This window comes from the organism of the source record quoted next, unplaced genomic scaffold, assembly GCF_019419815.1.
Source record: "Pyrus x bretschneideri cultivar Hongxiangsu unplaced genomic scaffold, Pyrus_bretschneideri_v1 Contig48, whole genome shotgun sequence".
Lineage (NCBI taxonomy): Eukaryota > Viridiplantae > Streptophyta > Magnoliopsida > Rosales > Rosaceae > Pyrus > Pyrus x bretschneideri.
In genome coordinates this window covers 2807537-2832833 of record NW_025999785.1, presented here as the reverse complement: position 1 = coordinate 2832833, position 25297 = coordinate 2807537, and the positions used below count along the sequence as shown (strand labels likewise).

The following is a 25297-nucleotide window of genomic DNA, read 5'->3' as shown; positions in this document are numbered from 1 at the left end:
ATAATGTGATTAAATTAGTTATGAAATGATTGTTTGTTTTGACAAACGATATTATCTACACTATGAGGAGAGGTTGGACTTAGCCTCACAATAGACTAGCAATATTGTGATTCAATCAATTGTTTATTAAATATTATTTTCTCTATTCTTAATGTAAATTCTATAGAAATCGATTTTATTATGTAAATTCAATTACTTTAATTGATTTACAAGAGGTTTCTTTGATATAAGATTATTCTTTTATTATGTGAATGATTACTTTCTTCTCCGGGCTTTGGCTAACACGTGGCTAAAATAGTGGGCCTAGATACAAGCTCTCAACTCTCAAGCACTGCAACTTCAATGACTCACATGTATGCGGTCCAAGTTCTCTGCGTGATTACGTTGGAAGTTTGGTGTGAATTTGTTGCCGGATGTTCTCGCTCACTGTGCCTTTGTGTTAGTCCACACAAATCCAACAGGATTTTTTTTCGCATTGTTTTAGTGAGGATTCTAAAAATTCGTAAATTGTATTCGTTTATCATATATTGTGCGATCAGTTTTTGTCAAATTTTAAATAAAAATTTTAAATCGTATTCTGTTTGTGTTTAATTTTAAATAAAAATATTTAAAATAATTTTTAATCGCACGATGTATGATAAACGGACATAATTTATAAATCTCTGGATCCTCACAAAAAGAATCCGACGATAATCCAGATTCCACATAAATAGTCATGATACATAATTAAAATTTTCTCTACCTTCTGAACAAAAAAAAAAAAAGAAAAAAAAAGCCGAGCCCTGTTTCCGTGTAGCACTTGCAATAGGAAAGTATGCTGAGAAAGTCAGTTCTTCATCAAATTCAGGTCGAAGAATTAAGGTTTTAGATCTGCGAAGATCCTAACTTAATCAGACTCTCCGAAATTAATCAGAGAAATGGAAGCTCAAGCAAAAGGAGACTCTCTAGACAAGCGGCCCGGCATCTTCTTCCTTGGATCCCCCGGCGTCGGCAAACGCTCTCTTATTTCTCGTAATTAATAAAGCTAATGGAAATGATTGAGGCAATAATAATAATTAGACATGTAATTAATTTTTCCTATATTTTGTTTGGTATGTCTTTAGCTGTATATGCTCATGATTAATTTGTTCGAGGAAAAAACAAATCTCATATTTAATTTGTGTAGTATGATTGTGGTGGGTACGTTAGTATTATAAAATATGATATTTGTCAAAACGGTCTTTTGTCTTTTTTGTCTTCCTAATAATTATTGAAAGCGTTGTTAAAAAAAATATTTTTGAAGTTTTAAAAGTATTTAAAGTATTTTCTACGAGAAGTTAATATGTTTTTTTCAAAAAGTATTTTAAGTGTTTTTTTTTTTTCAGAATTTACTTGTATTTTCATCAAAAAGCTTTCAGCAATTTTAGAAATACTTTCAAACGATCTCCTATATTAAGATTCATATTTTTTATCTTGAGTCTTGATATATCTATATATATATATATATATATTTTTTTTTTATAAATATATATAAAGAAGATGTGTTGTGATCCAAGAAGGTAAGAAATTCTAAGAGAAGATGCAAGTCCTATATACGTTCAAATCACCCCAAAGGAGGATGGAAACTTTTGCACTTCGTATTTGGATAAAATATATAATGCATATCTTTTGATACGCTTATCAGTTCGGGGTGCTAGTGTAACTTTATGCTCCTGATACATTTAATCATCTCATTGATTAATTGTATTTTAATGTTTTATTTCTCTTTTTCTTCCTATTTTTATTGTATTAATTACATTTAAATTTTCATTTTCATTTTCATTTTATTCATCATAATATATTTTGATTACATTTAGGTAAACTAATTTTTTTAATATAATATATTCTCGTGCAATTTGTATGTTCTTCATTCAGGTACATTAATTTATTTGATGGGATAACACTGGGGAGACTAAATTTATGGATAATGCTTGGAAGATCAAATTTTTAACCAAATTGCAAACCAAAAAATTTAAACTAAATTTATAGACTCTGTGTCCACTCATATTTTGGCATAATATTTTATAATGTTAGCACAAAAATCGATATTAAATTGTGAGATAATAGAGAGTCCATGCATTTCACTTTTGAGGGACTCCCCCCTAGTGTTTCTCAACTATAAATTTGCATGGTTTGGTGACTCCAATTGCTACCTGTTGTATGCGTTTGTTTTGGCATTTAATTTCTTCTAAGTGAAGCAAAGTTCAGAGAGAGAGAGAGAGAGAGAGAGAGAGAGAGAGAGAGAGAGAGAGAGAGAGAGAGAGAAAATAATGGAGATCAGACCGCACAATGAAGATGAAGTGTACAAGGCATCACGGACCGGGAGTGTAGAATCCTTAAACAGGTTGATTAAAAATGACACAGACATTCTATGGAGAATATCCCTGCAGACCGGCAAAACCGGAACCCCCTTACATGTGTCGGCTTTGCACGGCCACACTGAGTTTACCGAAGCCCTTTGCACTAAAAATCCCAAACTTGCAGACGGGTGGACGCCGATGGACGCACGCCCCTGCACTTGGCTTCTGTTGACGGCCACAAGGAGACTGTCGAAGCTTTGTTATCTGTGTATGCTGATGCGTGCTTGCGTTGCGATGAAAAGGGAAGAATCCTTCTTCACTATGCAGCCATGAATGGAGAAGTTGAGGTGCTGCAGAAGTTGATTGATAAAAATCCTGAGTCCATGTATGTCAAAGTTGAAAACAGATCGAAGGAAACAGTTTTGCACTTGTGTATTGTACACAACCAGTTAGAGTGCTTGAAACTGTTGGTTGAAAGAGACGACAGCAATGGCGAGTTCCTCAACTCAAGAGCTGGCTGCTGTGATGGTAGTGTGACCATCCTGCACTTAGCTTTGATGCTAAGGCAAATTAAGGTACGTATATGTAGGTTTCTATACCGGATATTCTTAGTTTTTTACTATATTAATTAAATATGTTCATGTGTAAATTTTCTTTTGTTTGTTCCCCTTTATATATAGTTTATGGCATTAATCTCAGTTATTATTATGAAGTTTTTGGTTTTTTAGTTTTCAACATTTAATGCATTAAGCTTTTTTCGTCCCAATTTAGTACTTAAGTCATAATTAATTCTGAGATATTTTTATACATTTTTTAAATTTTTTGTTAGAATTTACGTTGATGCATCTACGTGGACAATAATTAGACGCCGGCAGGGCCCACCCACGTGAATATTAAAAAAACTAAAATATTAAAAAATTAAAAACAGAGTTATCTGGAATCGCATATGAGGAGGTATTGCAGAGCTCTATCTCCCTCCCTTCGACTGCACATGGGCGGCGGTGGAATGAATCCACTCCCTTTTTGTGCTGCATATGGGTTTCCCTTCCCCAGATCTGCAACCCACTCCCTTCCCTTACCTCCCGTTCAACTGGAATAAAAGAAAGAATCCCGTCCATCTGCATCTCAAGAAGTTGTAGAAGTATTAGCAGCAGCACCGCTGCCGGTCATCGGTTCGGCGTCTTCCGCCGTCACCAACTCCGAATCCGAAGACAACCCATTGTCGCTGCGGCCTAATCCGGATACTCCAGTTGGCTGGCCAGCCTACGGAAAGTTCAGTCTCGAATGGCTTAGGAACCTCGTGTTTGTTTTTTTATTGGGCATCTAGAAATCTGGACCCGGCCCAAGTGCCCGTGTTTCCCGTAGTGGTTGTCGATAGCTTGGTCGTCTGCCCATCCAAAATCCCCCCCAAAGATGCCAAACGTTGATCAGTTAGGCCTGGAATCTACCGTGGTGGTCGTCGGAGACCTTCGTGGACCTCCTTTTTCTTTTAAATGATCTTCACCCTTTTAGGTTTTTAGTATTTTAGTTTTTAAAATTTTTAATTTTTTTAGTTTTTAAAAATTTTTATTTTAATTTTTTAAAACGTTTTAATATCCACGTGCGCCCATATTGACACGTGACATCCATTTATTGTCTATGCAGCTGCAATATCATTAGGAGGTTCTGATGAAAAACTTAACGAATATATAAAAGTGTTCCAAAATTAATTATGACTTTAAGTACCAAACTGAAACGTAAAAACTTGATGTATCAAATGTTAAAAACTAAGAATTTTCAAAGTAGGAAAGTGAGATTAATCCTAGTTTATATGTGCTTTCCCTTGTTTGTTCCCCCTAGGAGCATAATTTCCATCATATTAATGAGAAGTTTTTTAGTGTAACCGAAACACGCATAATACACCATGTGTTTTTATATAAGTGATGAGAAATTATATTTTTTAAGTTATTAACTTTTTAACACTTATTCCACTATTTATATGGTGACATGGTATACCACTCCGTGTTCCAGTCACATTAAAAAATCTCCCCATATTAATGAAGTGTATATATTATTTACAGACTATACGTTACCTGCTTTCCGTTGATACTATAAGAGCAGAAGCAGTTGGTGTGAATGGGATGTCTCTGACCATGTCAGATATCTTAGAGTACAGCAGCGTTGCAAAAGAGGACTTTAGCAGAAGCTTAGAAATTCAACAAATTTTGATGGACGCAGGATTAATCAGAAGAGAAAATAATGAAAATGACAATCCTAACTCAGCTGTTGCCGCTGCCGCTGTTGTTGTATCACCAAATCCAAGAAGGGTAGGGAAGAAAAAGAAGCTTCACAAACGAGTAGCACCATCGGAAAAGGGATCAAAGCCAGCAAGGTGGTTCTTGACAAAATTGATGAAATGGTTAAGATATCCGGATGATTGGGTGAAGGACACACGTGGCTTGCTGATGGTTGTGGCTACGGTGATCTCGACCATGACTTTTCAAGCCGTAGTCAACCCACCTGGTGGTGTATGGGAACATAATGATACAAACACTACCTTTAATAATATAACAGTTTGCAGTGAAGAGAGTGTATGTAGAGTTGGAACTGCAGTGTTCGGCTACGGTAATGATCCCGAGGATTACTTCCCCGCTTTCATAGCATTCAATACCATCATGTTCCTTGCTTCTTTGAGTGTCACCCTTTTGCTCGTTAGTGGATTTCCTCTCCACAATCGGTTGTGCACGTGGCTCTTATCGATGTCCATGTGCGTCACTCTCGCATTCTTGGCACTCACCTATCTAATTGTGCTGTACATGATGGTCCCTAATTACGGTTGTTTCGTTTCATCCAGCTTGTACCGGATATTCTTTATTCTTTGGATTACGTTGCTGGTCATAGGCAGCGTACTTCAGACTATCCGGTTTCTTATGTGGGTGATGAAGCGGTTGCGGCCCATGTACTTCAGGTCAACATCAGGTCTCAAGAACATGGTCACTACAGGCTCCTTTTCACGTAAAGATCCAATGTGTTTTGAAGAGTATGATGTGCCTGCAGTTGTTTGATTACTCTGTCGCGGTGTGTTTGCTTGAAACAATAATTATCTGGGTCATACACCCTTTATGCATGTAGCAATTAGGGTTTAGGGTAATGAACTAGGTCAATGATGCTTTCTGGATCCGGGTTGGTAATTCAAGAGTGTTGCTTGGTTATGATAAGTAATCCATCTGCTATGTAAATTAGAAGTGTTTGTTGTCTTTAATTTGATGCCGGACGCTAGCTACTTTTTTATTATTATTCATTTATGTCATTTGTTATCACATTAACAAATGAAGAATTGTATAGTTAGAGTAGACAATATAACTTACGATTTTTGAAATACAGAGTAGGATAAATTTGCTATATGGAGATCCCACAACAGAACCAACTTATAAATATTATAAACTCTCATTCAAAATTCAAACGGTCTGCAATTCTACACAAAAATATTTACGTGTATGACAATTACTACAATTTGAAGTAAAATTTAACATATGCAATAGTCGAATTTAATAACTAACAACAATATTAATATTATCATGAGAAAGAAAGAAAACGCAGAAAAAAAGAAACCCCACATAAAAATCCAAGACTTTGTATAGAAAGGTAGCAGCTATACCTTTCTTCAAGAACTACAATTGAAATTGCAGCAGTTGCATTTGTTGGGGAGGAGTACAAATTTGGGGTGGTTGGGGTTTTGGAGAGATGGGATGGCGGGAGTTTCCTCTGAAATTTTATTTTTGATTTTTTGTTTTTATTTTTCACTTTTGAATGTAGAAAGAGAATTGTTGGGCACATCAGGAATTTCAAGATAATAAAAGATAAGTTGGGTGTAGAAAGAGAATAAGTAGGTCTGAATAAAATTTCCCTAAATATACCTAGAACTCACTAATTAGTAATTAGTAGTATTTAACATGGAAATGTCACACAAATTATAATTAATTACAAACACAAGATCTAACTATATTATAGAAAATCAAAATCTGGGGAAAATGTGAACAGAAAACTTGGAGGTTTGCATAAAACAGCCAAAGAAAATAATTTTGCTACTTGCACGTAACAGATTTTAGCCACTCGCATGCAGGATGGGGACTGGTCTTGGCCGTCGATAATTTGCAAGCTCCACACAAGCTTCAACGTACGGTTAGAATCAATCCATGCGGACATACGCGAATCACCTTAGAGTCGTTTTGTAATTGCTTTTATATTTAACCTTATTAGAGTCCTTTTGATATACGCGCATTTTGTTCGCTATTACAAATAATCGATTACTCTCTGAAAATTTTTCTAAGTGAAGCAAAGTTCAGAAAGAGAGAAAAAAAAAAAAAAAACAATGGAGATCACACGGCATGATGAAGATGAAGTGTACGAGGCATCACGGACCGGGAGTGTAGAATCCTTAAACAGGTTGATCGAAAAAGACCCAGACATTCTATGGAGAATATCCCTGCAGACCGGCAAAACCGGAACCCCCTTGCATGTTTCGGCTTTACACGGCCATGCTGAGTTTACCAAAGCCCTTTGCACTAACAATCCCAAACTTGCAGAGGGGGTGGACGCCGATAGACGCACGCCCCTGCACTTGGCTTCTGCTAAGGGCCGCAAGGAGACCGTCGAAGCTTTGTTATCTGTGTATGCTGGTTCGTGCTCGGATTTTGATGAAAATGGAAGAATCCCTCTTCACTATGCAGCCATGAGAGGAGAAGTTGAGGTGCTCCAGAAGTTGATTGATGAAAATCCTGGGTCCATTTATGCCAAAGTTGAAAACAGATCGAAAGAAACAGTTTTGCACTTGTGTATTATACACAACCAGTTAGAGCGCTTGAAACTGTTGGTTGAAAGAGACGACAGAAATGGTGAGTTCCTCAACTCAAGAGCTGGCTGTGATAGTGGTGTGACCATACTGCACTTAGCTTTGATGCTAAGGCAAATTAAGGTACGTATATATATTTCCATTTTCTATACTGGATATTCTTAGTTTTTTACTATATTAATTAATATATGTTCATGTGTAAAGTTTCTTTTGTTTCTTCCCCTTTATATATAGTTTATGGCATTAATTTCGTGAAGTTTTTTGGTTTTTGGTTTTTAACATTTCGTAGTTTTTTTGTTAAGCTTGGTACTAAAGTTATAATTAATTCTGAGGTATTTTTATACATCCTTTAAATTGTTTGTTAAAATCTCTGTTGATGCATCTCCGTAAAGAATAATTAGACACCACGTGTTAATCTGAGTTCACGTGAATATTAGAAAACTAAAATATTAAAAATTTTAAAAACTAAGTTATCTGGAATCGCATATGAGGAGGAATCGCAGAGCAAATTTGAGACTCTCCCTCCCTTCGACTGCAGATGGGTGGCGGTGGAATGAATCCACTCCCTTTTTGTGCTGCATATGGGTTTCCCTTACCCAGATATGCAACCCACTCCCTTCCCTTACCTCCCGTTCAACTGGAATAAAAGAAAGAATCCCGTCCATCTGCATCTCAAGAAGTTGCAGAAGTATTAGCAGCAGCACCGCTGCAGGTCATCGATTAGGCGTCTTCCGCCATCACCAACTCCGAATCCGAAGATAACCCATCGTCGCTGCGGCCTAATCCGGATACTACAGTTGGCTGGCCGGCCGACGGAAAGCTCAGTCTCGAATGGGTTAGAAACCTCGTGTTTGTTTTTTATTGGGCATCTAGAAATCCGGACCCGACCCAATTGCCCGTGTTTCCCGTAGTGGTTGTCGATAGCTTGGTCGTCTGCACATCCAAGATCCTCCACAAAGAGGCCAAACGTTGATCAGTTAGGTCTGGAATCTACCGTGGTGGTCGTCGGAGACCTTCGTGGACCTCCTTTTTCTTTTAAATGATCTTCACCCTTTTCGGTTTTCAGTATTTTAGTAATTTTTAATTTTTAAAATTTTTAATTTTAATTTCTCAAAATGTTTTAATATTCATGTGCGCTCATATTGATACGGAGCGTCCATTGTCTATGCGGCTGCCACGTTATCGGTTAATAGAGATCCTGATGGAAAACTTAACAGATATATGAAAGTGTCTCAGAATTAATTATGACTTTAAGTACCAAACTAAGACGAAAATTTTTTGATGTATCAAATGTTAAAAACCAATAAATTTCAGAATAATAAACTAAAATTAACCCTAGTTTATGTGTGCGCATTCCCTTGTTTGTTTCCCTAGGAGCATAATTTCCACCATATTAATGAAGTGTGTATATTTATTTACAGACTATACGTTACCTGCTTTCCGTTGATGCTATAAGAGTAGAAGCAATTGGTGTGAATGGGATGTCTCTGACCATGTTAGACATCTTAGAGTACAGTAGCGTTGCAAGAGAGGACTTTAGCAGAAGCTTAGAGATTCAACAGATTTTGATGGACGCAGGATTAATCAGAAGGGAAAATAATGAAAATGATAATCCTAACTCAGCTGTTGCCGGTGCTGCTGTTGTTGTATCACCAAATCCAAGAAGGGTAAAGAGGAAAAAGAAGGGATCAAAGCCAGCAGGGTGGTTCTGGGGAAAATTGATGATATGGTTAGGAGATCCGCATGAATGGGCGAAGGAGACACGTAACTCTCTGATGGGTGTGGCTACGGTGATCTCGACCATAACTTTTCAAGCCGTAGTCGACCCACCTGATCGTGTTTGGGAAGATAATCATACAAAAATTACCTTTGGTTCTAGAACAGTTTGGAGGGAAAATAATGGTACAAACACTACCTTAGGCAACGGTAATGATGCCGTGGTTGATTACTCCACCGCTTTCATAGCATGCAATACCATCTCGTTCCTTGCTTCCTTGACCGTCGCCCTTTTGCTCATTAGTCGATTTCCTACCCACAATAAGTTGTGCACGTGGCTCTTATCGATATCCATGCGCGTCACTCTCGCATTCTTGGCACTCTCCTACCTAGTCGTGCTGTCCATTAACGACGCTTATAACGGTATTTTGGTTTCATGGCGCATGTACGAGATATTCATTATCCTTTGGATTGCGTTGCTGGTCATAGGCGGTGTACTTCACACTATCCGGTTTCTTATTTGGGTGATGAAGTGGTTGCGGCCCAAGTACTTCAGGCCGAAAAGAGGCCTCAAGATCATGATCACTACCGACCCCTTTTCATGTGACGAGTCAATGAGTTTTGAAGAGATTAATGTGCGTGCATTTGTGTGATTACTCTGCCGCGGTGCGTTTGCTTGAGAAAATAACTAATTAGGTCAGACACCCTGTATGCATGTAGCAATTAGGGTTTGGGGAATGAACTAGGTCAATGTCGCTTTCTCGATCGCTCTGGGTTGGTAATTCCAGAGTTTTTCTTAGTTATGATAAATAATCAATCACCTATGTAAATTAGAAGTGTTTGTTGCTTTGATTCTGGATGGTATCTACTTTTTAATTATTATTCATTTATGTCATTTGTTATCATATTAGCAGATTAACAATTGTTCGCATTCTCGCTGCGAGTAGTTTGTTATTAGTTAATACATTATAAATGTCTTTCTCAAAAACCAAAATAAAAAAATAAAAAAAATAAAAAAAATAAAAATTACAGAATAAGTAGCTAAATATAATCTTAGGGTTCGTTTGAAAATGCTTTTAAAATGATTAAAAGCAATTTTAGAAAAAAAAATTTGAGTTCCCAAAGTAATTGAATTGTTTCATGTGTTTCTTCCAGGAAGCACTTCATGCGCTTTTTCAAAATTCACTTGCGTTTTTACTAAGGATTAGTTCTTAAAATATTTTCACTAAAAACGCTTTCAATCATTTTAAAAGCATTTACAAACAAGCGCTTTGACAAATATTCGCTTTTCTTGTTTGATCACTGAAATTCAAGCGAGATCACCTAAAAAATTTCATAACATATCACATTGATTGCATAATAACATGTAGTTTACTTACTCATCAGATTGTTCGTTCAACAACTTCCTAGTACTTAAGAAAATCGATAATATCATCAACGGAAACTACAGGCCCTAATTAACATGGTCTAGCTCCTTAGCCAGGTAATAGTATTTCTAGTTCTAGTTTGTCTACCTAGTACACACTGGTAGAAGAATTTGGGGCCATGTTGAACTTGAGAATGACTCGAGGCCGGCCCTCAGTGAAATAGAATTGAAACTAGAAAAAATGCCCGCGCTCCACCACAGGTTCTGAAATCGTAACCCACAATTTATCATACCCATTTCTAAATTATTCAGAAATCAATTAGAGAAAACTTCAAGTAGAAGAAAAATGAGCTCTCAATCAGAGAAAACTTCAATTTCATGCAAGTTTTCTTGTTCTAATTTCAGGGCTTAACAATGCAAGATTGGAATTTGCATTTGGTTCAAAGAAGTAAGATAAACTGATAAGCAAAACGAACTAAAAAAATAGAATCTATTCCAATTTGATTATCCGTTCAAGTTCAAAAAGTAAAACGAAGAATATTTTTAAGCATCCAAACATCAGTTAAAACTAAACAATTAAAAGCAATAACACTAAAGCATTTCATTGAAGACATAGATAACATATTTGGTTCTTTGTACCTAAAATGGAACCTATATGCTCTGAAGTTTGCATAAGTGCTGGAAATTTACAATATATAAAGAGACAATCTCAGAATAAAACACATTTGAAGGAAAAGTAATAATAAAAGAAAATAGTGTTTTTTACGTATGATCCATGTGAGTAGAATTTCGAGTCACAATTGACAACCCAAGAGCTCTGTAAATCAAATATAAAGGAAAAGATAAAAAAATAAAATAAAAAAGTGAATTACAGTTTCTCAAATTAGAAAGTACCATTTATTTGAAAGGATTCAGACTCATTTTGGATATAGATAAACAATGGCATGTTAAAAACCAAAATGATAAGGCATTCAACATTCAACATTCACGTAAAAAAAAAACATTCAACATTCAATATTTACGTGTATGGCAATTACTACAATTTGAAGTAAAATTTAACATATGCAATAGTCGAATTTAATAACTACCAACAATATTAATATTATCATGAAAAAAAAAACGCAGAAAAAAAGAAACCCCCCATAAAAATCCAAGACTTTGTACAAAAAGGTAGCAGCTATACCTTTCTTCATTGCATTGTTGGGGAGGAGTACAAATTTGGGGTGGTAGGGGTTTGGAGAGATGGGGTGGCCGGAGTTTCCTCTGAATTTTTTTTTTTTTTTTTTCCACTTTTGAATGTAGAAAGAGAATTGTTGGGCACATTAGCAATTTCAAGATAAAAAAAGATAAGTTGCGTGTAGAAAGAGAATAAGTAGGTCTGAATAAAATTTCCCTAAATATACCCAGAACTCACTAATTACAAATCAGTAGTATTTAACATGGAAATGTCACACAAATTATAATTAATTACAAACACAAGATCTAACTATATTATAGAAAATCAAAATCTAGGGAAAATGGGAACATAAAACTTCGAGGTTTGCATAAAAGAGCCAAAGAAAATTGTCATAATATGGGGAAAAAAATTTAACTAAGAATCTGCTCATGCATGATTGCACAGTAAAAACAACAGAAAACTTCAAAAGCTTGTTTTTGGTACTACCAGCTAGGGGTGGGTTCGGTTCCGTTCGGTTCGGTTTTTTGCAAAACCGGAAACCAAACCGAAATTACTGTTCGGTTCAGTCCAGTTTTCTATCGGTTTGTGTTCGGTTCGGTTTGTATTCGGTTCGGTTTTTCTCGGTTCGGTTTTTTTTAATTTTTTTAATTTTTTTTTATTTTTATCCTTTCTTCTTCTTCCAAGTAGCTAAAAAAAATTGTATGAAAACAACTTGCAGCCATTTTGTAATAAGTCCCATTTCAACATAATCGTCAAAATAAGCATTCCAAATTTTTAATATAATCAAAGACAATGAAAATAAACATTCAATTCAAAGTTCAATTATAATCAAGTGTTCCAAAGTCCAAAGTTAAATAAACATCAAAGTTCAAATCTTCCAAAAGTCCAAACTTAAAATAAACATCAAATTTCAAGTTTTCCACATCTAAAATAAACATTCCAAAATTCAAGTCTTCCACACCTAATGGTATGACTTTTATCCCTCAAAACTCTTCTTATGCCTTAATGGTATGAGAGTGATCCACCTACTTTTTCAATGATAATTTGCTTGCTAACGCTTGGGTGGCTTAGGGGGCAACATATCACCTTTTTTTGAACTTCCACTTGCCATTTCTACATACAAATAATAAAAGAAAAGATACTAATTTCTAATATAATCAAAGACAATGAAAATAAACATTCAATTCAAAGTTCAATTATAATCAAGTGTTCCAAAGTCCAAAGTTAAATAAACATCAAAGTTCAAATCTTCCAAAAGTCCAAACTTAAAATAAACATCAAAGTTCAAGTTTTCCACATCTAAAATAAACATTCCAAAATTCAAGTCTTCCACACCTAATGGTATGACTTTTATCCCTCAAAACTCTTCTTATGCCTTAATGGTATGAGAGTGATCCACCTACTTTTTCAATGATAATTTGCTTGCTAACGCTTGGGTGGCTTAGGGGGCAACATATCACCTTTTTTTGAACTTCCACTTGCCATTTCTACATACAAATAATAAAAGAAAAGATACTAATTTCTAATATAATCAAAGACAATGAAAATAAACATTCAATTCAAAGTTCAATTATAATCAAGTGTTCCAAAGTCCAAAGTTAAATAAACATCAAAGTTCAAATCTTCCAAAAGTCCAAACTTAAAATAAACATCAAAGTTCAAGTTTTCCACATCTAAAATAAACATTCCAAAATTCAAGTCTTCCACACCTAATGGTATGACTTTTATCCCTCAAAACTCTTCTTATGCCTTAATGGTATGAGAGTGATCCACCTACTTTTTCAATGATAATTTGCTTGCTAACGCTTGGGTGGCTTAGGGGGCAACATATCACCTTTTTTTGAACTTCCACTTGCCATTTCTACATACAAATAATAAAAGAAAAGATACTAATTTCTAATATAATCAAAGACAATGAAAATAAACATTCAATTCAAAGTTCAATTATAATCAAGTGTTCCAAAGTCCAAAGTTAAATAAACATCAAAGTTCAAATCTTCCAAAAGTCCAAACTTAAAATAAACATCAAAGTTCAAGTTTTCCACATCTAAAATAAACATTCCAAAATTCAAGTCTTCCACACCTAATGGTATGACTTTTATCCCTCAAAACTCTTCTTATGCCTTAATGGTATGAGAGTGATCCACCTACTTTTTCAATGATAATTTGCTTGCTAACGCTTGGGTGGCTTAGGGGGCAACATATCACCTTTTTTTGAACTTCCACTTGCCATTTCTACATACGTTGAACTTCCACACCTAATGGTATGACTTTTAACCTTATAAGAGTCCTTTTGATATACGCGCATTTTGTTCGCTATTACAAATAATCGATTGCTCTCTGAAAATTTTTCTAAGTGAAGCAAAGTTCAGAAAGAGAGAGAGAAAAAAAAAAAAAAACAATGGAGATCACACGGCATGATGAAGATGAAGTGTACGAGGCATCACGGACCGGGAGTGTAGAATCCTTAAACAGGTTGATCGAAAAAGACCCAGACATTCTATGGAGAATATCCTTGCAGACCGGCAAAACCGGAACCCCCTTGCATGTTTCGGCTTTGCACGGCCACGCTGAGTTTACCAAAGCCCTTTGCACTAACAATCCCAAACTTGCAGAGCGGATAGACGCCGATAGACGCACGCCCTTGCACTTGGCTTCTGCTGAGGGCCACAAGGAAACCGTCGAAGCTTTGTTATGTGTGTATGCTGATGCGTGCTTGCGTTATGATGAAAACGGAAGAATCCCTCTTCACTATGCAGCCATGAGAGGAGAAGTTGAGGTGCTCCAGAAGTTGATTGATAAAAATCCTGAGTCCATTTATGTCAAAGTTGAAAACAAATCGAAAGAAACAGTTTTGCACTTGTGTATTAAACACAACCAGTTAGAGTGCTTGAAAATGTTGGTTGAAAGAGACGACAGCAATGGTGAGTTCCTTAACTCAGGAGCTGGCTGTGATGGTGGTGTGACCATACTGCACTTAGCTTTGATGCTAAGGCAAATTAAGGTACGTATATATATTTCCATTTTCTATACTGGATATTCTTAGTTTTTTATTATATTAATTAATACTAGCAGATGCCCACACTGTGTGAACAATTTTATTTTGTTTTGTTTTTTTATTATGAAGTGTAACTTGTTTTTAAAATTTAAAAATAAAAAATTAGTTACAAAAATTAGGATAATAATGAGCAGTTTTTTAATTATTTTATTTTATTTTTAAGTTTTTTTTAAACAAAATTTATTTTTGAATTTTAAATATATCATGCTATACTAACTTGAATGTGAGGTTGGTGAAAAAAACAGCAAAATTTATGTTTATGTAATTACTAAATTGTCCAAATTTGAGTTAATCTTAGTTTACTAACTAGAAATTTCTTAGTTTTTAAAATTTGGTATATCACGTTTTTTCATCCCAAAGTACAGTGGCGGAGGTAGAGGCCCATCCTGGAATTTGCAGTCTTATAATTGTTGTCCACCTAATATAACAAGTGAAGTATGTGGAGTTGTTTTGGTTAAGTAGAGTTTGGTTGTGCACGGGGTCCGCTGTTCTAAACTTGCTGACGGCAATGATTTTTGAAACTCCCGGTAATAGATGTCCATAGCCAAAAACGTTGTTCGAAACTTGCTGACGTCAATGATTTTTAAAACTCCCAGTAATAGATGTCCATAGCCAAAAACCTTTTATCTTTCTTCTGATTTTTAGAACTCCTGATAATAGATGTCCACAGCCAAATTCCTTCTCTCTTTTTTTATCAGTTCATATAAAATAAGGTTTATATATTCGAGAATAAGATCCAATTATGTTGAAAGAAATATCTTATAATATTTTTGAGCTAGTCATAACCTTAAATTTTTACGTTATGTTGAAAGAAATATCTTACAATATTTTTGAGCCAGTCATAACCTTAATTATTACTTGAATCTAACATATGAAATCCTTTTTTACCAAAACTTATAAACAAGCTCTATTTTTATAACATAATCATCGCAATACTAAATTTTATCTAAATTTTAAAGCTCTGACTTTAACTAAAAAGCTAGAAAAATTAACTTTTAATTGTTCTCCAATTAACTACATTACTATATGTTTTTTTTTTTTTAAATTTCTTTCATTTAGTTTAAAGGCCCCTCCTGTGACATCCCAAATCGCCCAGGGGAGTGATCCTTAAATGTATATTCTCATCCCTACCTAGCACGAGGCCTTTTGGGAGCTCACTGGCTTCGGGTTCCATGGGAACTTCGAAGTTAAGCGAGAAGGGGGCTAGAGCACTCCCATGATGGGTGGCCCACTGGGAAGTTGCTCGTAAGTTCCCAAAAAACAAAACCATGAGGGAATGGTAAGCCTAAAGCAGAGAACATCGTGCTACGGTGGTGGAGCGGGCCCAGGAAGTGATCCACCCCGGGCCGGGATGTGACATTTGGTATCAGAGCCTAACCCTGACCGCGTGTCTGCCGAGGAAAATGTCACATCCCCGCCCGGGATGGATCACTTCCCGGGCTCGCTCCACTACCATAGCAAGATATTGTTTGCTTTAGGCTTACCATTCCCTCACAGTTTTGTTTTTTGGGAACTCACGAGCAACTTCCCAGTGGGTTACCCATCATGGGATTGCTCTAGCCCCCTTCTCGCTTAACTTCGGAGTTCCCATGGAACTCGAAGCCAGTGTGCTCCCAAAAGGCCTCGTGCTAGGTAGGGATGGGAATATACATTTAAGGATTACTCCCCTGAGCGATGTGGGATGTCACACCTCCTAACATAAATTTCTAACTCCATCACTGCCAAAGTGGTATATGAAATCATAGTTTTAGGACACTTTCATACATCATTAAGGTTAGCGTTAAATCAGCCGTTAATTCGTGACGTGGTGCATACGTGGATAATAACTGGGCGTCACGTGTCAAAATGCACCCACGTGGAAATTAAAAAAAAAACCACCATCTCCTATCTCTTTCCCCGAAAAGGGATCATCTCCAGATCCCTTCCTCCTAAGACCATCTCCAAAGGAGATGTCAAATATGCCAAATAGGATTAAAAAAAATTTAAGTGCTCTCCAGTGGATATGCCATATATGATGTGGCATGTGAGTCATTTGTGTAACATCTCACATCGCCCAGGGGAGTGATCCTTATATGCATATTCATATCCCTACCTAGCACGAGGCCTTTTGGGAACTCACTGGCTTTGGGTTCCGTAGGAACTCTGGGCTTACCATTCCCTCACGGTTTTGTTTTTGGGAACTCACAAGCAACTTCCCAGTGGGTCACCCATCATGGGAATTGCTCTAGCCCCCTTCTCGCTTAACTTCGGAGTTCCTTCAGAACCCGAAGCCAGTGAGCTCCCAAAAGGCCTCGTGCTAGGCAGGGATGAGAATATACATATAAGGATCACTTCCCTGGGCGATTTGGGATATTACAATCCACCCCCCTTAGGGGCCCAACGTCCTTGTCGGCACACACGCGGCCAGGGTTAGGCTTTGATACCAAATTGTCACATCCTAGCCTGGGGGGGACCACTTCCCGGGTCGGACTCCACCGTAGCACGATATTGTCCGCTTTGGGCCCAAGCCACGCTCTCACGGTTTTGTTTTTGGGAACTCACACGAGAATTTCCCAATGGGTTACCCATCCTGGGAATGCTCTCGCACGCTACTCGCTTAACTTCAAAGTTCTCATGGAACCCGAAGCCAGTGAGATCCCAAAAGACCTCGTGCTAGGTAGGGATGAAAATATACATATAAGGATCACTCCCCTGGGCGATGTTGGATATTACAATTTGACTCCTTGCTTTCTAGCTGCCTTTTTTGACAGCAAATAAAGAAGGAGTCAAATATATTTAATTTAATTTTTAATGCATAGATCTCATTAACAACCAATAGAATAAAAACTAAAACTAATTTTGATTATTTTTTAATAGTTAATGTAACTCTAGGCCCAATAAAATAATAAAATAAATATTTGACACATCCATTGGAAAAGAAGATAATTTAGCACTTGTATTCAATTTGCCACATCAGCCATCAAAAAAAATTTTGACATACTATATTTGACATCTCCTTTGGAGATGCTCTAATCCACCAAATCAAAGGATCCAGACCATTGAAATTTGATCCAACAGTTGAAGTTATTATAACTTTTAAAGTGGGCCCCTGTTTGTAACCGTTTGATCAAATTTCAACAGCAAGGATTCCTTGATTTGGTGGATTAGGAGGAAGGGATCCAAAGAGGATCCCTTTCCACTTTCCCCCACCCCCACCCCAATCCCAGCCAACCTTCCTTCATTCTCTCCTACCTTACCCCCTCCCCTCATGAGAATCATAACCATACATCCCTTAATCAACAAACCAAACCTCCAATTTCTCTAATACAAAACCTAGCCATACCGCTGACAGAGCTCCGATTGAAGCTCAAACCTTCACACTTTGGTTTTAAGAAGACAAAACCCAGAAACTTTGAAGCCAGCCCCAGATTTGCCAAAATCGTCGTTACTTCGGCGGTTCAGGAACTCGGCGCTGTCCAACAGCCTAGCAACGACCGCTATGGAAATGCAGCGACGTAGTTCTGGGCTCCGCGCAGACCACCGACCACCAATCTCACCGCAATCCTGTTCATCTTCGCTAGTCCATGAGGGTTCTAGATCGTGCACGTTTTAAGGAGGGAGGTTTGGGTGAACGTAGAAGAGATAATGGAGGAAAGGTTGGGTGGGATCGGGGGAGGTAGAAGAGGATGGGTTTTTTTAAAATTTTTCTACTTTTTTATTATTTTTTTTAATTTTCATGTGGCGCCTAGTCATTGTCTACATGGATACCATATCACTAGTTAACGACTGATTTAACAACCTTAATGGATATATGAAAGTATTCCTAAATTATGACTTCATGTACCACTTTAAGACGAAAAAAACTTGATGTACCAAATGTTGAAACCAATAAATTTCAAAGTAGTAAATAGAGATTAACCCTTTTATTTTTGTTTAGTTTTTATAAGTGGGTTAAAATAGTAATTTCATATAGTTTTGGTTGACAACTAGGGTTCTATTAATAGGTAGTTTAGGTATGTTCACGTGTAAATTTTCTTTTGTTTGTTCCCCTTTTTATATAGTTTATGGGAATAATCTCAATTTTAACTCTGAAGTTTTTTTAATTTTCAACATTTGATACATCAAGTATTTTTCGTCTCAATTTGATACCTAAAATCATAATTCTAGGACACTTTAACACATCCATTAAGTTTTTTGTAAGAACCTTTATTAACTGATGATGCGGCACTCACGTGGATACTGACTGAGCGCTACATGTCAATATGACACACATGGATATTAAAAAAATTCAAAAAAATAAAAGCTAAAATATTAAAAAATAAAATATTAAAGGGGTATAGTCAATTTGGATTTAAAAGGATTTTAAAGAATTTTTTTAAGTGACAAATTTCAAAAGATTTTAATAGATTCTACAATTCCATATGAATTATGACAAATTATTATGAATTTCTATTATAAATTTTTATGGATTTATGAGGATTTCTTTCATGTATTTCTTAGGATTTCTTTTTTGACTCCTACAATATAAATTCTTTTCTCAGTGCACAATCTGAAAAAGACATAAACAATATATATATATATATGGAAATATAAACCAATCAAATATGTCTTTTCTTTCCCCTTCTCATTTGAATTGTGATTTGTTTACGAAAAATAATTTTAACTAACCAAAACAAGTGATGCTTCTTAAATCAAATGTCTCAAAATTAATCATTTTCCCTCAACAATTGATTAGTTCATAATGTTTTGTTTCTAAGTACAACTACCAATATAAGTACAAATATAAATAGGCTTTGGAAGATGCTTGCACCCGTACACTAATATGATTACATGAAAAAGACCAGAAAGATTGAATTGATAATAAGATTCTTAGTAGTAATTTCGAAGAGTTCAATTAACATGGTAAAAAATAAACAACTTCAGATAGAACGCATAATCATTACAAGAACAGTTAGTAGCCATTAACACTTCCCATCAAAGCATTACAAGAAATACTATTACACAATCCAAAATAAAGAAAAGCATTACAAGAAATACTATTACACAATCCAAAATAAAGAAAATAAAAAATTTTACAAATGTGGTAGTTTGCTACTGGGATGGTGACGGATGAACATGAAAGGAAATCAGATTGGCAGGTTCTATGTCTTGAAGAAAATAGAGAGTGAGAAAGAAAGATCGAGTTGCAGAATAGAGAGAGAGAGAAAGAGAGAGAGGGGATTGAAAAGAAATCCTAGGGTGGAGGTAGGATTTTGTTATGCTTATAATCCCTTTTCAAATCCTACAAAATTTCTTATTGAAAGAAATTCTTCAAAATTTATGAATTTTTTAATACTGATAGATTTGCATAGACTCTATAAAAATATTTTAAAATCCTAGTTAACTACATTAGGATTCTAAGGTCTTTTAAAATTATTTAATTGACTACCCCTGTATTTGAATGAATTCTTTGAAAATCTTTTAAAATTCTAGTTGATTACACCATAATTTTAAAGTCTTTTAAAATTCCTTAAAATTCGAACTAGGATTCTCTTACAACCTTTTTCCATCTCTTCCCTTGACATTCTCTATTTTATCTTTTTATTTTTACAAAAAGTTAATATAAGATATTATCATGAATAATCGTAACCGTTCAAATAGAAGAAGAGGCAAAGAAAAAAAAAATAAAGGGATGATCCCTACTCCTGAAAATCCTGATTTGACTAATAAACATTGAGGAGGAATCGCAAATGACCAAATTTGAGCCTCTATCTCCCTTTGACCAAAAAAACAAAAGCCTCTATCTCCCTCCCTTCGACTGCACGTGGGGCAGCGGTAGAATGAATCCACTCCTTTTTGTGCTGCATATGGGTTTCCGTTCCTCAGATCTGCAACCCACTCCCTTCCCTTACCTCCCTTTCAATTGGAATAAAAGAGAATTCCGTCCATCTGCATCTCAAAAAGTTGCAAGAAGTATTAGCAGCAGAACCGTTGCCGGTTATCGATTCGGCATCTTCCGCTATCACCAACTTCGAATCCGAAGACAACCCATCGTAGCCAAAGCCTAATCCGAAAACCCCAGTTGGCTGGCCGGCCGACGGAAAGCTTAGTCTCGAATGGGTTAGGAACCTCAGGTTTGTTTTTTATTGGGCATCTAGAAATCTGAACCCGACCCAATTGCCCGACGTGTTTCCCGTAGAGGTTGTCGATAGCTTGATCCTCTGCACATCCAACATCCTTCACAAAGAGGCAAACGTCGATCAGCTAGGCCTGGAATCTACCGTGGTGGTCGTCGTAGACCTTCATGGTCAGCTGAACGACTTCCTTTTTCTTTTAAATGATCTTCACCCTTTCAGGTTTTTAGGTTTGTAGGTTTATATTATTTAAAAAAAAAAAATTTCTAATTTTAGTTCTTTTGTTAATTTTTTTTTTTTTTAATAACCAAGAGGGCTCATACATGGTATTCAGTTATTGTTCATATGGATGCCACATCATCAGTTAACGAAACTTTTGTCGGAAAACTTAACGGATGTGTGAAACTATTTTAGAATTATGACTTTAATTAAGGATTAAACTGAGACAAAAAAAATTTAGATATATCAAATGTAGAAAATCAAGAAAATTCAAAGTACTAAATTGAGATTAACCTAAATTTATGTGTACTTTCTTTTGTTTGCTCCCCTTAGGAGCATAATTTCCACAAAATTAATAAAGTGTATATATTAATTACAGACTATACGTTACCTGCTTTCTGTTGATGCTATAAGAGCAGAAGCAACTGGTGTGAATGGGATATCTCTGACCATGTCAGATATCTTAGAGTACAGCAGCGTTACAAGAGAGGACTTTAGCAGAAGCTTAGAAATTCAACAGATTTTGATGGACGCAGGATTAATCAGAAGGGAGAATAATGAAAATGATAATCCTAACTCAGATGTTGCCGCCGCTGCTGTTGTAGCACCAAATCCAAGAAGGGTAAAGAAGAAAAAGAAGCTTCACAAACGAGTAGCATCATCGGAAAAGGGATCAACGCCAGCAAGGAGGTGCTGGAAAAAATTGATGGAATGGTTGAGATATCCGAGTAATTGGGTGGTCGATACACGTGGCATGCTGATGGTTGTGGCTACGATGATCTCGACGATGACTTTTCAAGCCATAGTCAACCCACCAGGTGGTGTTTGGGAAACTAATAATACAGACACTACCATTGATTATCCTCGAAGATCTGAAACAATTTGCACTAAACAGAGAACATGCATAGCTGGAACAGCAGTGTTAGGCTACATTCGGGGAGATGACTTCGTCCCTTTCATAAATTACAATACCATCTCGTTCCTTGCTTCTTTGGGTGTCACGCTTTTGCTCATTAGTGGATTTCCTCTCCACAATCGATTGTGCATGTGGCTCTTATCGCTGTTCATGTGCGTCACTCTCACATTCCTGGCATTGACCTACCTACAAGTGCTGCTCATGATTGTCCCTCCTAATTTCGATTTTTCATATATAACCATTTACGACACTAATATAACTTATATAAGCATTTACAGTTCTTTCGTCTATCTTTGGACTGGGTTGCTGGCCATAGTCGGCGTAATACACACTATTCGGTTTCTTATTTGCGTGACGAAGTGGTTGCGGTGCATGTACTTCAGGTCAAGATCATGTCTCAAGAACATGACCACTACTGGCTCCTTTTCATGTAACGATGCAACCCGTTTTGAAGAGATTGATGCGACTGCAGTTGTGTAATTACTCCGCCGCGGTGTGTTGGCTTGAGAAAATAATTAACTAGGTCAGACACCCTGTTTGCATGTAGCAATTAGGATTCGGGGTAATGAACGAGGTCAATGACGCTTTCTCGATCTTACCTGGGTTGGTAATTCAAGAGCGTCGCTTAGTTATGATAAATAATCCATCTGCTATGCAAAGTGGAAGTGTTTGTTGTCATTGATGCACGATGGTAGCTACTTAGAGAAGTAGTATTGTCTAAGGAAATACTCTCTCAAGGTTTAAGAATTAATATTGTAACTTGATTTTGATTGTATTTCTGATTTGTAGAGATCTTTAATTGTCAAGTATACATGCTTGTATATAAAATCCTTTGTGGTATGAATAGAATTATCACTAGCAAAAATACCCACACCAGAAATTAATCAAAGCAACTTAATTCACATGGTATAATAAGTCTTTTAGTTTCACCTAGATTCTATTGGATTTGCATTAAGAGCCTATGTACCATCAAAATAGCTAATTTCTAAGTCCTAACTATATACAATTTACATGATTTTTTATGGATTCTATAACGTGCTTGTTTAATTGTCCCTAATGTGTAGTAGTAACTGTTGGTGATGTTGCAAATTGCACCTGCACAGAAATTCAAAACTAAATCCTGATTTGAGATTGTGCTTGTTTAATCTCTAAGTTCTACCTGTTAAATCATGGTGAATCAATATGATAATATCATAAAAACCTTTTTTAAACCTCTTAGTATTTAAGTCAAGCCGAGTCATCTATGACGTTGCATAAAATTCTTGCAGTTTCAACAATCTAAACAAAGCATGTATAAGCATAAATAATAAAGTATTTGGGATCAAAAAAATTTGTTCACACTTACAACGAGGCCACCGGAGCCAAGTCAAAAAAGAGCAATTGATGATTCTTTTTCGGTTTTGTTACATTTAAAGTGGCACCCAAACCTGATGTTGGGAAAAAATAATTCAGCATTACAACAGAATCGGTTTTAATAAATATGTATGTTACAGGTAAGATTATTAGGTAGTTCTGCGTTGAATAATTAGAATCGGTTTTAAGTCAACTGATATTCTGACTTGTATTCAACTGTGTGAAAGTGAAAGTACTGTAAGTCAACATAGATAGTATAACTGAACGATATTCTCACCATATCATTAAGTAATATGCTTAGAAAACCACCAATTCGATCATGAGATCCGATTACTTTGGGTCTCAAAATCTTCATATTTGGACTCTAATCTTCTTGTTCGACTGAAAATTTTCAAATAGTGAATCGCAAATGTAAGATGTACATTGTTAGTATATAAATGTGTGCATGAATGTATCGAAATTAAAGTTTGTTATAACTTACAGTGAAGCCAACATTCACTACTACAATATAGGCTATCACCGGCGGACCAAAAACCGACAAGAAACCCGATTTCTGTCGGAAATTTGGCAAAAATCCGACATAAAACACTGCAATGTCGGATTGGAATAGCGACGCCATTGCTACCGTCACTAAAGGGCTTCAGCGTCGCTTTGTTCGCTTAATCCGCCACTACGCAGCGTCGGTTTAAAGCGACGCTGATGTTAACGTCGGTTTAAAGCGACGCTAGTCAACAATTAACTAAATAAAATATGCAAACTAGTGACGGTTTAAAGCGACGTTAGAGAACAATTAAATAAATAAAATATGCAAACTAGTGACGATTTAAAGCGACACCACATTTGATAATAATAATTAAAAAAAAAGTCGAAATCTGTTTCTGGATTCGTTCTCAAATAATTATAACTCAAAAAAATTATATAATCGAAATAATAAATTTCAATTTTAGGCCAAAACAAACAATAATAAAAATAATTCAAAAGAAAAATAGTGCCATAATATACAAATGTTTTACATCTAACATTCCATATAATTTACAAAAATTCATCCTCCATGCTTTCCTGTGCTTGCCTTTGTCGAAGACCACATATTTTGTAGCTCCATAGTGCCATATATAATACTAGCAACTCCATGCTGCCATGCTTGCCATCAGATCAGTGCTCCAATACTTTACTACTTCAACATTAAGGCTCTAATCTCTATAGATTAAACTCAGGTTTTATACCTTTAAAAAATTATGGATCTGCGATTTCCAGTGTCCTTGCTCTTCAGATCCAACATGCATAAATACAAAAAAAACAATTAAAAACCAAGAAACAAAAATAAATTTTCAATTTAAGCATAAAACTATTTAGAATACAAAATAGAAACTAAAATTAATAATCATAATAATTTAAAAATGAACCACCTTCAAGCTCTTCCTCCTCGAATTGGAGTTCTTCAGAATGTTGATCTTCAAACTGGTGATCCAAAGCAAACGGGGAAGGAGTTGAGGAAAAAATGAAAAGGAGGAAGAAGGGGACGCACAGATGAAATGGGGAAGGAGAAGAAGAAAGTCTGAAATTGGGGGAGAAATGAAAGCACGGTTGAAATGGGAAAGAGAGGGGTTTAAATATGGGTACTTAGTTTGCGTCTGTTAAAACCGACGCAAACGTCTGACACTTTTTTTGAAATTCACATAGCGTCGCTTTAATGAAACTCGCGTCGCTTTAATGAAACTAGCGTCGCTTTAAACCGACACAAACTTCTGACACTTTTTGAAATTCACATAGCGTCGCTTTAATGAAACTTGCGTCGCTTTAATGAAACTAGCGTCGCTTTAATGAAACTAGCGTCGCTTTTAACCGACGCTAACTTCTGACACACTTTTTGAAATTCACATAGCGTCGCTTTAATGACACTAGCGTCGGTTAAAACCGACACTAAGTCTCTCCATCCATTCAAACAAGCGGGAAATTTCCCGCCTAATATTTCAAATACTATAATTTTATATATATTAATTTTATAACCCTAAAAAATACTATAATAATTATATATATTAATGTAACAATTTTATACCCCTAAAAACTATAATAATTATATATATATATTAAATTAAATTTTAAAAATTGGTGACCGTTGGATCAGTTTCAATATACATACCATTCAATTTCTTTAAGTGTTATACATACAAAATAAATAAATTTAAATCTACTTAATAAATATATATATATATATACACACACCATTGAACTTGATGGGATACAAATTCTA

General features: G+C 35.9%; 2 protein-coding genes, 1 long non-coding RNA gene and 1 pseudogene across 3 annotated transcripts; 3 read left to right on the top strand and 1 right to left on the bottom strand.

The window, feature by feature from the left end:
* The first annotated feature begins 2272 nt into the window (after positions 1–2272).
* LOC125469943 lies at positions 2273–5362 on the top strand (annotated as a pseudogene).
* Positions 5363–6498: 1136 nt separating this feature from the next.
* LOC125469944 (ankyrin repeat-containing protein BDA1-like) lies at positions 6499–9818 on the top strand. Its single transcript, XM_048568191.1, has 2 exons — positions 6499–7272; positions 8571–9818. The coding sequence occupies exons 1-2, from the start codon at positions 6670–6672 to the stop codon at positions 9516–9518; spliced, it is 1551 nt and encodes a 516-aa protein (XP_048424148.1). The 5' UTR covers positions 6499–6669; the 3' UTR covers positions 9519–9818.
* A 3892-nt stretch (positions 9819–13710) lies between these two features.
* On the top strand, positions 13711–22468 carry LOC125470017 (ankyrin repeat-containing protein BDA1-like). Its single transcript, XM_048568344.1, has 2 exons — positions 13711–14412; positions 21157–22468. Exons 1-2 carry the CDS (start codon positions 13810–13812, stop codon positions 22171–22173), a joined length of 1620 nt encoding a protein of 539 aa, XP_048424301.1. The 5' UTR covers positions 13711–13809; the 3' UTR covers positions 22174–22468.
* Positions 22469–24019: 1551 nt separating this feature from the next.
* LOC125470018 lies at positions 24020–24753 on the bottom strand. Its single transcript, XR_007252302.1, has 2 exons — positions 24453–24753; positions 24020–24310 (listed from the first exon to the last, which is right to left on the bottom strand). It is a non-coding gene; the product is annotated as an uncharacterized LOC125470018 (long non-coding RNA).
* Positions 24754–25297: the final 544 nt, after the last annotated feature.

Bases quoted from the DNA above. Each gene is read 5' to 3' on its own strand.
- LOC125469944 (XM_048568191.1), top strand. From the start codon at position 6,670: ATGGAGATCACACGGCATGATGAAGATGAAGTGTACGAGGCATCACGG. The intron at 7,273-8,570 runs GTACGTATATAT...ATTTATTTACAG, and splicing joins TGATGCTAAGGCAAATTAAG to ACTATACGTTACCTGCTTTC.
- LOC125470017 (XM_048568344.1), top strand. From the start codon at position 13,810: ATGGAGATCACACGGCATGATGAAGATGAAGTGTACGAGGCATCACGG. The intron at 14,413-21,156 runs GTACGTATATAT...TATTAATTACAG, and splicing joins TGATGCTAAGGCAAATTAAG to ACTATACGTTACCTGCTTTC.